The sequence below is a fragment of the Thunnus thynnus genome, chromosome 16 (genome assembly GCF_963924715.1).
Source record: "Thunnus thynnus chromosome 16, fThuThy2.1, whole genome shotgun sequence".
Lineage (NCBI taxonomy): Eukaryota > Metazoa > Chordata > Actinopteri > Scombriformes > Scombridae > Thunnus > Thunnus thynnus.
In genome coordinates, this window is record NC_089532.1 from 23,672,049 (window position 1) to 23,686,433 (window position 14,385).

A 14,385-nucleotide genomic window follows, 5' to 3' on the forward strand; every position below is an offset into this window, starting at 1 on the left:
CAATCACTAGTTATAATTCAGATATTTATTGTGTTAAAAAATCTGTCCTTTTTTTCATCATGTACTGAAAAAGATTGTACTGTATGCAAGTTGTTGAATTTTTTTGTCTATAATTAATGTTATTCAGTCATGAATCAAGAATTAGCTGACTGCTATAGTACAAGTTAATGAAGTTTAATTTCTGGTGGTCATGTGATTCCTGACCAGGAATGTAAGAAATTATACATCCCCTGAAAACAGCTCACTTTGGGCCCTGTCCCACTCCAGGGCCCCTGAACTATTCAGACGTTGGTCATAATTTCATCTCTTATATATTACTATTTTACATCAAAACATGTTTCGGTGCCTTTATGACGGTAGATAAAAGGTGTTTTGTTTACTTTTAGTTGTTTTTCAGAGGAGGTACTTTGACACAAACAGGCATCTGATTTTTTATGTAGATGTGAAGATTAATGCGAGTAGTAACATGTTGTTACAGTACTTGTATGTGCTTGCACCTTTGCATGAAATAGTTACAGTTTATGAGGTCTGGTTTACAAGTTTAGTAATGTGCAGAGACATGAACATTGTGGTGAATTGACATTTAATGACATTTTAATGACTTAATGGCTGTTTTTTTAATCTGCAGTCTAGAGTGGCAAGTGGTGGTAATACACCAAATGTCAACTGTAGTTAAAACAGAAGGAGAAAAAAAAAGAAATGTGAGTGAAAACTGCAGAGAGGAGGTGATCATTACATGCAGGTTTTCACTCCACGTTTTATGTAATGTGGAAAAGTCGATCTGTGTAGTGTAACACTCTTAAACTGGAGTTTAAAAACATTACTGAGCACAAGACAGAACTTCAGGGAAATCAGAAGGAGGTTGATAAATTATATAACGCAGGCTGGATTAGGAAATAGAGCGTGATTTTTTGTTGGCTTGTTTATTTATGTTTTTCTACTCAGATGATCTGATGCCATGAATCTACACACTCCGATACAGTAGGTGGCGGTATGCACCTTTAAAGTTGGTTTGCGGTCCTCCAATAAACACAAGGAAAAAGAAGCGACGGTATTTTCTTGTGTTGGTTTTTCATACAGACTGTATGGGTTTGTTTGTGAGGATAGGTGCTCTATAGGTGGCGGTAATGCGCCCGCTATAAAGAAGAAAACAGAAGAAGAAGAAGAACACGTGATTCGCGCTAACTGGAAGCAAGATGGCGGTGGCGGTGCGGAGCTTGCAGGACCAGATCGAAAAAGCCAAAGAAAGCTTGAAAAACGTAGACGATAATATTCGTAAATTAACTGGACGAGATCCCAATGAATCAAGGTAAATTATGTTCGAGTGGTTGTTTGGCTTTTGGCGTATTTCTGGTTCAGATATAACCGTCTTGATAGCACTCAAACGACGAGCTGTTAGCATGAGGCCGCTAGCTGGATAGCAAACATACCCATTTGTTTAGTGCTGGGCTGGTTGTGTTCTAGTTGAACACACAGGAGCTAACGTTACATGTCTATACGGGCTACACAAGAGGGATATATAAATAGTTATCTTGATAATAAAGTCTGGAGTGGAATAAGGAGCCCTGCAGGCTAACTAGTGCGAGGCCCGAGTCATGTTACATGTCCACAGAATTAATGTCGTAATGAACAAAAACATCAACATGAATTTCTGGAAATCAGCTGTAAATTAGTGCTGCAAGATTTAATTTAAATATCCCCTCCACAGATGTATGAAGATATAAAATAATGCTCTGCTTTGAACAATGGGTATTTGACATGGTTTATGCGGAATAAAAGTATAATTAACACATTAAAATCCTAAAAATGGTATCTACTCCTTCTCTCTCAGTAAAAAGTACAGAATCTATGAATATGCAAATATTTTTTTTACTTCACAAGTTTTCCTGCTGGACGTGGGATGTCTCTTACTTCACTGTAAAGTCCATTTTCGATGTTTGTGCACTGGAGGTTTCAGGTTTTCACATCACACTTACGTAGGTTGAATATTGGACCAGAGTTGGCTTCCAAACTATTTTTGACGTCTCAAATCCCGCTCGTAAGCCCACCTCTTAAAATCTGATTTTCACTGAGCACAGAGAAACTTTCCACTTTCAATAAATGAATGTGAAAGCAACCTTTGCACATACATCATTCTGCACAGCGAAGCTCAAACATTCTACTGTAGGAACAAGAATGAAAAACACAGTTTTGACAGGAGTGGGACTTTAAAGTTGTGTTGACCTGTCTCGCTGTGTTTACAGGCCGGGTCAGATCCGCCGGCTTGGCGGCCCCACAGCCGGCCCTGGAGGAGGAGGCAGAGGCAGAGGACTCAACCTACTCAGGTAAACCACAGTCTCACCAAAAAGAAACAAGCTACATGTTTATTCAGTCTCTCTACCAGACTCAGTAGGTGCTCTCAAATACAGTGCAAGCCCTGCTAAATGTAACTCAAGACTTGAGGCTGTTTAATTGAATTGTGTATGAACCGCAACACTTCATTAAAGCTGCTCAGAAACAAGACAAACAAGTCCACCAAGAAACAGCTGATAAGAAATACTGTAATTTCCCTCAGGATTAATTAAGTGTGTAATGAAATATGTTTTAAAAAAAATAATAAGAGTGTAATTATCACATGGTGTGCAATAGACACATTGTGTTGATAACCTGTCAGTGTAGAATTGATTATCATGTCACTACCATAAAGCCACAGATTTAATTAGTGGGGAGAGGCTGTGGGAGGATAAAAGCTCACTGGTTCTTGAAGGACCAGTGTGTAAGATTTAGTGGCATCTAGCGGTGAGGTTGCAGATTGCAACAAACTGAAAAGCCTCCCCTTCCAAACATGTAGGAGAAACTATGATGGCCACGAAAAATGTGAAAGGCCCTCTCTTGAGCCAGTGTTTGGTTTGGCCGCTCTGGGCTACTGTAGAAACATGGCGAGCTCCATGTAAGAGGACCTGCTCCATGTGTAGATATAAAGCACTCATTCTAAAGTAACGAAAACATAATGATTCTTATTTTCAGGTGAATATACACTAATGAAAACATACTTATGGGCATTATATTCCCTTTCTGCTAATAGAGCCCCTTAAATCTTACACACTGGTCCTTTAAATGTTTGTTATTTATTGAAATAATCATTTTGGTAAACTTATATTCGTTATTCCCACGATAATATCAATGAGAGTGAACTGCATATTGGATCTCTCAGTATAATCACAGTTCAGCAGCATCACAGAGTGCCATTTCAGAAATGACCTTATAGTTGATTCATCACCTCTTTAAAACAACGTCAACAAAAGCTCAACATTATACTCACTGTTAGGATTTTTTGCAGGGCTGTTGTATTAGAATAGACTGCTTTAGCTTGGAGTACCCAATAACTTGGCAATTAAGTGTGTAATGCCATTTTTGAATTGTCATTTGGACATAGATACAGCTCAAGTTGTTTTGACCCTCTAGATATGAAATTTAAAAAATGGTCTTATTCATGAATGTGTTCTTTAATTTAAAATTTGCTATTAAAACAAATCTGACAAAACAAACACAGACCACTGGCTTGTTCTTACCAGTGTGAACATTTTAGCGAGACAGGATTTATCTGAAATTACATTCCAGGCAATCTGCTCTAGTAACTCTGGTTAAATATATGGGAGTGATCATAAAAATAATAATGTTTTGTAAAACATTATTTGCCTTTTTAATTCTTGTCTCTGTGTGCTTTCCCAGGCGTAGTCTCTCAGACATTGGAGGCGGCGGCCCCCCTGCCAAGCAGAGGGACATCGAGGGAGCCCTGCTAAGGTGAGATCAGATATTTGACGTGCATCTATATACCATACCAACAGCAACTCTGCACACAGTTTCACAATAATAAAACTTTAACAACTTGTGTAGAGTCAAAAACGGTAGGGCAGGTAATGTTAAGAAATTACCCAAACATAACCAGTTTTAACTAATAAAATCAATTTGAGCACCAGTATGTAGAATATCTGTATTGTTGATATTTTCTGTGGATATTCAAACTGTTTGACTGTCAGATAGTCTGTAGACTGTTTCAGGCCAAAGATCAATCACTAAATATGATGACATTCACCCTCTGTCCTGGTGTTGCTGTCTTCAAGTTATTTTTGTACCTTTTTCATGTGTCACATCCCAGTTTATGATTGGATCACTTTGATATTTAACTCTCTGAAAGACATGAGATCACAATTATTATATCAGCCCTGACAGCTGTGATGAGAGCAGCAGTTGGGATGTTTGTGAACTGTCTTTATCTGCAGGGGTCTCATCATTGCTTTTGTGTGCACAGGCTGGCGGGGGACCAGAGGGCCAGGAGAGACGCGCGTCACGACAGCGACGCCGAGGACGATGACGATGTCAAAAAGGTAAGAAGAGAGAGTTGAGTCAAACTTCGGAGTGTTTGTAGTGCTCGCAGCCTGTGAAAATAAAAGTTTATTAGCTGAAATGTTGACTGGCCACAGAAAATACTTATTTCTGATTGGCTGGCAGGTGTCTGGACTTGTTAGTTGCATCTATTTTATCCATTAATTGTTTGTTAGAACACTTTATCATGTATTATTGTAGTATTCATTGTTTATCTCAATTACATGGATTGTTACAAAAAGACCTTTTTTGTATTTGTCACCCACAAATGCATCTTGGGTAATCAATTTTGAAACAGGTAGATGTAAAACACATGGAATGCCCATTTGTTCAGAAACTGTCATATGTAGTGTATATGCCAAATATTAGGAGAAGCAAAGACATTCAGTGTTTTGGTAAAAGGCAAACAGCTCTAACAAATTGGTCTGCTCTCTTTCATGTTCTCTGCTTCCCTCAGCCGGCGTTGCAGTCGTCTGTAGTAGCTACCTCCAAGGAGCGAACACGCCGAGACCTCATTCAAGATCAGACCATGGATGAGAGGGGCAAACAGAGGTAGGATGTACATACATCTCGGTGCATTGAAAGACACGTCCATTTGTGATCAAAGTTATCATCAGTCTTATTACATCAAATGTAAACAGATCTGGAGCAAATGTTCAGTATTAATCATTGCACAGCTGAGTATTACAAGCGCAACGGTTTGTTTTTCTCTGTCAGGAATCGGCGTATGTTTGGCCTGCTGATGGGGACCCTGCAAAAATTCAAACAGGAGTCCAACGTCTCTACAGAGAAGGTGAGGAGATCCGTCTAGTTTATCAGTGAGCTGTTGAGCTGACTGCCAGCTGGACAGCAAATACACAAACCACCTAAGCAGTGAACAAAGTACTGTAACATGAAACTGATGTCAACCGACTTGGCAGAGACAGACGGACCTGAAATATTTGAATCCACTGATTAATGGCAGTTTTGTTTTTTGAGTTTCGAGTTTCGAGACGTTATCAACAAAAAATTAATTCCTCAATATCAGACGCTTAAGTGTGATTAGATAAATTCACACACAAATTAGTGGTTTCCATTCAATTCACCACAGACTCTTTTCACAGTAGACATGGACTCTGTTCAGTTGATGTGTCCAGTGAGTTGTGACAGCTAAATGGAATTCAGCTATCGTTAAGATTATTATAAACACCTGTGCTTCTTCTGCTGTGACATGTTGTGTGTAGACAGGCCTTTAGAATTCACACAAATATTTAAACACAAACCTTGCTGCCGATACTGTTTATACTGTGAGCCAGATAATCGCCTAATCCTGTTGTACTCCAACCATGTTTTTCTTCCTCTAACTCTCTTCTCAATCCCGTCTGTGTCCATCCTGTTTTTGCCCTCACAGCAAAAGCGACGTTCAGAGATCGAGCAGAAGCTCGAGATTCAGGCTGAAGTTGAGAGAAAGAAGGTGGAGAATGAAAAGAGGGAGCTCTTTGAAGAGAGGAGAGCCAAACAGACTGAGCTGAGATTACTGGAACAGAAAGTCGAATTAGCTCAGCTGGTAAGAAAATATTTTCAACGCAACAATTGTTTTTAGTTAACAAGTGGCATTGACTGTTTACATAGATGATAGATGAAGGTACAAGACATCAGTCTGATATGTGCAGATAGCTGCTAGTTAGCATTAGCTACCCAACCTGGATAGACTGAATACAGTAGAGTCCACACACTGTTCAGTTTAATTCCATAACTTCACATCTGGTAGTCAGAGGTAAAATCTTGTTAACAAACACAAACCAAGAGCTCAGATCAGTGTGCAGAGTTGTTTTTCAGTCTGTGCCTCTTGTAGATGTTTTCTCTAGATCTGCTATGAGATAACTAGTCATCATGAATCAGGACAGCTCTGCAAACTGCAGAGCATCCATAGACTGAAACTACTCACGTCACAGTTCACAGACTGTTGTGACTCAAGATGGCTAATATAACCATCATCTACGTTACTTTTTAACTTAAAAAAAAGGTTTTTGTGCACACTGTAATAACTTGATTTCCAGACATTTAGACTGTTTACACATAATGCAGCCCTTTAGCACACATGTACACATCTTTACTGAGTAAAGGCGCAAATGCAAAGATCAAATCAGAATCGCAATTCATTAGAAAATAGATTTTATATCTATCTATCCATCTATCCATCCATCTCCAACCCTTTTATCCAATGGAACATTCCAGTGGTTTAAAAAACAAAATTGGACATAATGTTACAAAGCCTCTCATTTACAGTGTTTGTTTTTTTCACACTGCTCAGCAACTGCTCAAAACTAACAAGCTATAGTTGATTGGATAGGGATTGTTTTTCAAACCTTGCGTCATTATTGTTGTCATTTGCTTTCATTTTAATCTGACAATGAAAAGGTATCATCATGACAGAATCATCTCAGTACTAGGTCCATTTAGAGGCTGTTCTAGAGCTTTCTATTGTATCACCTGATCTTCATTATTATGGTCTTAAGATATTCTAAAACATCTCTATCTGCAACAACATAGTTGCAAGAAAACTAAGAGTTTCAGGAATGAAAATCAAGTGAAGTAATATTGGAAGAGATGGGCAGTTAAAGAGAGGGGAATAAAAACTAGGATTTGCTTCAGTGATTTATTTTTAGAAAAGACTGTGAAACAGCAATGTAGGATATAAAAGGTGTTAATTATTTCTCTTTCCTGCCTCCACAGCAAGAGGAGTGGACCAGCCACAATAACCGTCTGGTGAAATACATTCGCACCAAGACCAAACCTCATATCTTTTACCTGCCTGGAAAAATGTGCTCCGCCACACAGAAACTCCTCGACGACTCCACTAAGAAACTAAATGGTGAGTAGGGCTCTTATTCTAGAAGCATTTTGCCTATTCTTTAAAAGCTGTTTCTTGATCACTGTAACTCGTGTATCTTTGTGTCTGGACAGCTGTGTTTGACGAGAGGCGTGAGGCATTTGCCGAACACCTCAGCAAGATGGAGTCTCGCCCCCGGCGACAGCCAAACCGCGACCAGGACGGAAACACAGCGGCAACAGGGACGGACCACTCGGCAGAGGGTAAGCCAGCAGGTCAGGTAGTCAAGGTGACAGGTAACAAGCGGAATGCAGAGATGGAGGAAGACGAGGAGGAAGATGAGGAGGAGGAGGAGGAAAGGCAAAAGGAGGGGGATAGGAAGGTCACAGAAAAGGAAGAGAGGGGAGACGGGGATAAGGCAGGGTTAAAGAAGGTAGAGGAAGAGGAGGAGGGGATGGAGGTCAGTGAGGCGGGGAGTGAGGAGAAGAAGGAAGGAGAGGAGGGGGTTAAGAGCAGAGAGGACCAGAGGGACAGAGGAGACAAGGAGGCAGGTCCAGGGTCAGAGGAGATGGAGGTGGAGGGGGGGGCAGAGAAGGAGAACAGGAGCAAGGTAGAGGAGGGAGAAACAGACAGAAAAGAAGGGCCTACAGACCTCCAAAATGAAAAGACCCCCAACACCCAGTCCTCTGAATCAACCGTAACCATCCAAGAAGCACCAAATGCCAGTCAGCAGCCCCAGCCCAGCTCCACCCCAGGGGAACCGGGAGTAAAGTCCTCCGAGACCCAGGAGGCCTCTCCAACCCCAGAACCCCAAACAGCCTCCAACATGCCAGGGCAGGATGTGATCATAGCTGGCCTTGCGGTCCAGGAACCAGCAGTGGAGAACCAGGGAGCGGAAGGGAAAACAGGGGAAGAAGCACCCCAAAAACCTAAGCCCGACTCCCAAGAGGCCCCCAGCACGACCCCCGCACCCCCTAAGGAGGAGGAGGACAGTGGTAGAGGAAGGAAGAAGGAAAAGGAGCCGAGGAAGGGCCGCAGTCACAGTAACAGCTCCTCCTCTTCCTCCTCCGGCTCCTCCTCCAGCGGGAGCTCGTCCTCTTCCTCCGGATCCAGCCGCTCCTCTTCGTCCTCGTCATCCTCCTCGTCCTCGTCCTCCAACAGCAGCAGCCGAAGCCGCAGCCGGGACAGCGGTAAGCGCAAAAGGAGGCCGTCGGGAAGGGACAGGAAGAAAGGAGAAGAAAGAAGTCACCGCAAAAGAGGAGGGAGCAGCGGAGAAGGGAGGGACTCGAAGGGATCGAAGGAGAGGAGGAAGAGGAGGAGCGACGAAGGGAGGAGCAGGTCGTCCCGGAGCGATAGGGAGCATAAAGATAGAGACAGGAAGGACAAGAGACGCTAACTTCAGCCTCTGTGTAGTAAAGCTGGCGGCCACAGGAAAACACTGAGGGGAGGATAAACTTCCAACTATTTACTTAACAACATGAGATGTTTTTAAAACTAGCAGTTCCCCTCAAAATGCCACATTTTCCACGAGGCCCACTGAAGTTTTAACTAAGCAGGATTTTTCTCAGCGTAGGAATTTATAAGGCAATGGCAAAACTAAATTGATAATTAATTTTCCACCAATTTTTTTTCTTTTTACTTGGCAAAAGAAATGTAAAGTGGACAGTGGTGCATCTGGCAGGGTTGTCCCCTAACGCCCTCTCTAATTGGAGCTCTTAAACAGGTTTGTGGTGGGAGAGACAGTCCCGTCATTTTAATTCCAAATGATTTATCTTCAGTCTGACATTTGGGGTTTAAAAAGGTCTTTGTGCTACTATGATGAAAAGGTGGTGTTGAATGTTGTTGTTTTTTTTTTTTTTCTCATCCTGATCATAATGCCATGGGCTGGGGGGTAATATAACGGTTATGGGAGCAGCGACCATTACCGTACAAGTAGCTGTGTTTTCAAGTTGATGTGACAACGCTGTTAATCCCTGTTTATTTCCACTGTTTGATCAGTGTCACAGCCCTTGTATCTTCATCACGTGGGTACATGTGTGATTTGCTTAAATACAGGTTTTTGAAAATGTTTTTTCCATTGTTTTGTACCAACTAATCTGCTTCAAATTAAAGGTGAGGTATTAGTGGAAATGTGTGTGTTGTGGTATCATTTCAGTCATATTAGGACTGCAACCTAATTCAATTAATAGCCTGGTCTATAAAATGTCAAATATTAACAACACTTCACAATGTTAATAGTCCAAAGGGACATATTTGAATGTCAAATATTTAATTGAAATTGAAAAACAAACCACTAATCCTCATTAACAGCATTGTGCTGCCTTCATCAGTGGACAAACAGGAATGTTGATGTTGACAACCACTTTATACATTTTCAAACATCAGACAAGGCATCCCATAGGATAGTTACATCAGTCATCATCTGTATTGTTACCTGTGTTTGCGTTAGACATTATGACACCATCTTGTGGTTAAAAATCAAAACACATCAATCCAGTAAAATAACAACAGTTAAACTTGGCTTGTAAGGAAACACCTTAAGTCTAGCTCTTCATTCAGTCCACATGATGAGTGTGTTTTTATTTACATTTCCAAAATGCTTCACATTTCAAAAGCATTAGATCCAGATTACCACCCTGCTAGACTAGAAATAGTGTGGCTGTGTTCTAGAAAATGTTTTAGATCCTGTCTCCTAATCGTGCTTTTGTGATCTGAAATCCGGATTTTCAGTTGTTTTGTCTTTCCTACACACATCAAGCCACATGGACATTTCAGCATGTAAACAACCCCGCTGGTGGCACAAGAACGTCCCTTTATATTGAAGGTCTGTCTTTGATGGGGACGCCTGAACTCTTTAGTGCAGGTTGTGTTATGTTTTGATTCAGCACAATGCTGTTAAGATGAAGAAGTTGATGAAATGAGCAGGTCTGTGAAGGATCCTCCTCCTTCAATGATGTTTGCTTGGAAAACCATCTTCAAATATTAAAACCAGCTTGAAAAGCTTAAAGTCTTAGTATTTGCCTTGGACTGTTCATTCAATAGAATGAGACATTAGTTGGAATGTAAAATATTAACCAGCAAGAATATGTATATGAGCACTTGTCTTACAAATCACAATAGTTTAATAGACAAATCCTGCATTTGATTTAACCCCAGAACTGAATTACAGGAAGAAAAAGTTCATAGTAACAGGCTTTTGGATGTGCTACAACTCTGACAGCTGTCCATGTTTATCAGCAGGGATCAGTTCAAGTAATTGAATTCACTACAAATAATACAAGTTGTGTGTTCATCATTCAGTCCCTTTGGTTTCGGTCCACAACTTTAATCCAAAACTGCAGGACCCACATCATTGTTTGCACTGCTGAGACCTTGGAAATGTTTTATTTCTGTTTACTGATTTTACTCGGTTGATAAAGGGTCTCCATAATTGTCCATAAACTTCATTGATAGATCTTGTTGCTTGACTGTAGAGCCTGCTGTCTGAATGTTGCATCAAGGGCCTCCAACATATTCCTGCTTAATGTCATGTTGATATCAGTCACTAAATAGAACTGTGTTCACACCGGCTGGTCTGCCAGGTCGTTCTGCTCAAAGTATCTGCAGGACAAACAAAAGGAAATTAGCATATTTGCATGCAATAAGTATAAAATCAACATACAGAGTTAAATCTGACATAGTTATACGATATGATAAAGCAAACTGGTCGATACCTGGCAACAAGACAGATAATCAGGTTCAGGGCAGGCAATTTCTCATCCTCCTGACTCTCCTGTTAAATCATTTAAAACAGGGCAGATACATGTTATCAACAGTCAGACTTTATTTGTATAGCACACAATGTAACAAAGTGCTAGAGAAGTGCTCTGTACTACTGTCAAAGGCTAGTAGACAGTAGTACAGACGGAGCCGTACCAGTGTGCTGCGGAGCTGGGCACATCTCCTGGCCAGCTGTCTGATGGAGGAGTGGGCTTCAGGCAGCAGAGGCTTCTCCAGGCAGGCTAACAATGCATATAACCAGCGACCCTATAGAAAACAAATCACTGATTTACACACAAGAAATCAAGCAATTTCACAATAGTTCCATAAAAAACATTATTATAGTTAGTGTACTATTGCCTTTAATATCTCAAACATGGAAAGTCAGAAAATGAAAAAAAGGGAAGTTGTAGAATAGATTAGTTAAACAAAAGCAAAATATTTCCACATTGGGCAGTCAGAAATCAGGTGTACTTATTTGCTATTTTATCTTAATTGGAAAAAATAAGCAGGTAAACAATGTGAGTGTGAAATATATAAACATATTTTGCTATATGTGTCATCATCTTGTTTGCTTTAATGAATCAGTAGAGGGTAAAATATATTTTTGCTGTTATGTTCTGTGTGCTTTTGGCTTGTAAGAAGTTTTCACCCAATTGAAGAATCTGGAATAAAAAAAACTCACCAACTGTGGAACGAAGTCTTGTTCTTCAAACCAACTGATAAGAATATCCAGCACCATCAATACTGTAGACTGTAGACACAGAAATAGGAGAAAACAATAAATCAGACTGTTGAACTTGTTCAGAGTGTGAGGTAAATGTCCAAACGGGCAGGGGGTGTAATTTACCTGGTTGAGTCTGCTGACGATACTTAGGAAGGGAGGGAAGCCCACCTGAACACAGACGTGTGCTTTATTATATTACAGTAACATGTGGGGCTCCATTATTATTGTGGTCTGTTTAGATTTGACACTGTGGTTAAACAAGCTGTAGAATATAAGTCTTTATCTTTTTGTTACAACCTTGCTGTAGTCCAGTGCTGGTTCTGGTTCTGCATCTGTGTGGCAGGATGAAGTGCCCAAATAAATCTTCTCTCCTAAACAAAATCTCTTCCATCCCTCCTCATCTGTTAGCTTTGGCTGTAGGACAAACACGCACATACAAAGATGACGTTTATAACAAATGCTTTTTTTTCTTCTTATCACTTCTAATTGCGAGTTATCTGCAATCATTATCTGCATGATGATATCTCACCATCAGCACATTGTCATCCAGATTCTGGCTGCTCCAGTGTCTCCTGTTCTTTGCGATACTCTGAAAGCAAAAAGGCAGAACACAGAAGGACTCAGAAAACAGATCATGAGGGTAAATATACTCTAGATGTGATCAGAATAATTTGCCTACAACAATCCTCTAATTATTTAAACATTATTTCACTGAGTTCACACGCCTTTACAGAAAGAAACTAACTAGAAATCATTCTGACAACAGCAAATACAAACAAATTGGTCAAACAAGAATTTTTATAACTTGACTTTGGACTCTGGTAACTTTTGATGGGCTAATTGGACATTTTATAGACTAAATGGATGATACAAAGAACGACCGGAGCATTGTTTTGTTCTACCTGTCTGACATCTGAGAAGTGGCCGACTTGCTGCTGTTGCCAGCTGAGACTGGGAGAGAAACCCACCGGAGCAGCGTGGCACCCCGCCACCTGAAACACACATTTATCAGAGATCGTCTTATTCACCATCAGTGCCAACATCACATGTGACCCTGGCAGCTCATAACATATATCCAACTGAAGCATATAGCCATATCAAGGTTGTTATAAATTAATAGTACAAATTACAACAAAAGTACTATAAAAGGCAGACATTTTTCTTTGCAGCAGAAAAGTAATTCCCCCCTGTGGAGACATGCTTTACTGGTGTATATTTACTCACAGATGCATTAACTGTTTGTTTCTTCTTTAGCTTCTTGGGGTCAATCTGAGCAACCACCACTTCTGGACACAATGATGCCTCCAGCCTGTTGAAAAGGACACACATCAGTCCAGTCATTAACTAACTAACTGCACTCTACTCACAAAAAGATACAAAAACTGAGTACAACTTCTCTGTAAGTGTGTATTTTTCTGTAAGTAGAGTACAGTTGAGCACAGAGTAGACATGGAAGCATAGAGAACATTTCTAAAATATTTAGGACTAAAATTAAAAACTACCCTTTTATCGCGATATTTGGTGGCCCTCAGGACTGTGATCTATTCACCTCTACACAGTTAGAGACTTAAGCTTTCACATTTTCATTAAAGCGACACCGTCTTCTGCTCCAGTGAAAATCTAATCGATTTTTTCTTAAACTGGAAAACTTCTACGTTTTCCCCTTTTCCTCTCCTCTTTCTACTTATTTATCTATTGCTTTTTGCTTTGTTTTACTATTGCTCTTTCAACAGAGGGAGAGCTGTTAAGATGTGCAGCTGTTAGTAAGTTCCCCGCTCTGGTGAGGGAGGAGTGATGAGGGGCTGTGGGGGAACTGGAATAAACAAATGAGGGGGAGTATTGGAATTAAATTTTCCTGTAATATGTTGAACCAACTCTTCACAATAGAATGTCAAAAACAAGGGGGTATGAATAGACCTTGCAAATGTTTGTCAAACCTGCACTAATTAATAAAGAAATTAATACAAAAAGGAAAAAGAAAACATGTCACTGGCGTCGCATTTAACATCACACTGACTGCCACAGTGAAATCCTACTCTGAATGTTACATTAGCTGCTTGGTGAGCACTCTACTCCTCTATATTTACAACATTTCTAGCTACAGCATCAGTGTAGTGGAGTTACAATATAATATAAATTAAGCAGACTAATTCTCTACTGTCCAAACAGGAGAAAAGCAGGTGTTTTAAGTGAGCTTACTGCACTTGTCGGAGGTATTCCTGGGGGTTTCTCGGCGGTGCTTTCAGGTCCACGTCTGTTGAACTGTCTCCAAACTCAATGGGCAGCAGCCTCGGCATTAACTCCTCCACGTCCGACTTCATTTTGTATCACTTGGAAGCAAATTTCTATCAAACCATGCAAATGAAGTGCCGTCTAACAACAGAAAAAGTCTTCTGGCAACCAAAACATCCAAGTTTTAACAACACTCGAACTAGGCGGCCATCTTGCTGGTAAGGTAAAAGTAAAAAAACATAGACGCGGAGTTATGACGCTTTCTTTGCGCGCTGCGTTGGTTGCCATGGTAATAAACGCCAACGCGTGTCGTCATCTTTTTATAGATAAAAGGGGGCGAAGTCCACAAAATGTTGATTTTTTTCCACTCTGAAATGCAAATTATAGAATTTTCTTCTAATATTAAGCTCTAAAGTAAAATAAAAACCTTTTACCAGCGACCAGATCGATTCAAGATGTTTATAGTCACTTGTTATACAAGTACAATCGT

The 14,385-nt window shown here is 40.4% G+C and overlaps 2 protein-coding genes across 2 annotated transcripts; one reads left to right on the top strand and one right to left on the bottom strand.

Annotated features, from left to right (window-relative positions):
• The first annotated feature begins 1,149 nt into the window (after nt 1–1,149).
• Nucleotides 1,150–9,307, top strand: pnn (pinin, desmosome associated protein). The gene is made up of 9 exons (XM_067614715.1): nt 1,150–1,309; nt 2,244–2,324; nt 3,712–3,783; nt 4,292–4,367; nt 4,823–4,917; nt 5,083–5,158; nt 5,756–5,911; nt 7,081–7,219; nt 7,312–9,307. Exons 1-9 carry the CDS (start codon nt 1,197–1,199, stop codon nt 8,571–8,573), a joined length of 2,070 nt encoding a protein of 689 aa, XP_067470816.1. The 5' UTR covers nt 1,150–1,196; the 3' UTR covers nt 8,574–9,307.
• Nucleotides 9,308–10,276: 969 nt separating this feature from the next.
• gemin2 (gem (nuclear organelle) associated protein 2) lies at nt 10,277–14,131 on the bottom strand. The gene is made up of 10 exons (XM_067614716.1): nt 13,863–14,131; nt 12,888–12,972; nt 12,566–12,655; nt 12,193–12,252; nt 11,961–12,077; nt 11,787–11,831; nt 11,622–11,690; nt 11,093–11,203; nt 10,891–10,949; nt 10,277–10,777 (listed from the first exon to the last, which is right to left on the bottom strand). Exons 1-10 carry the CDS (start codon nt 13,982–13,984, stop codon nt 10,738–10,740), a joined length of 798 nt encoding a protein of 265 aa, XP_067470817.1. The 5' UTR covers nt 13,985–14,131; the 3' UTR covers nt 10,277–10,737.
• Between the last annotated feature and the right edge of the window lie 254 nt (nt 14,132–14,385).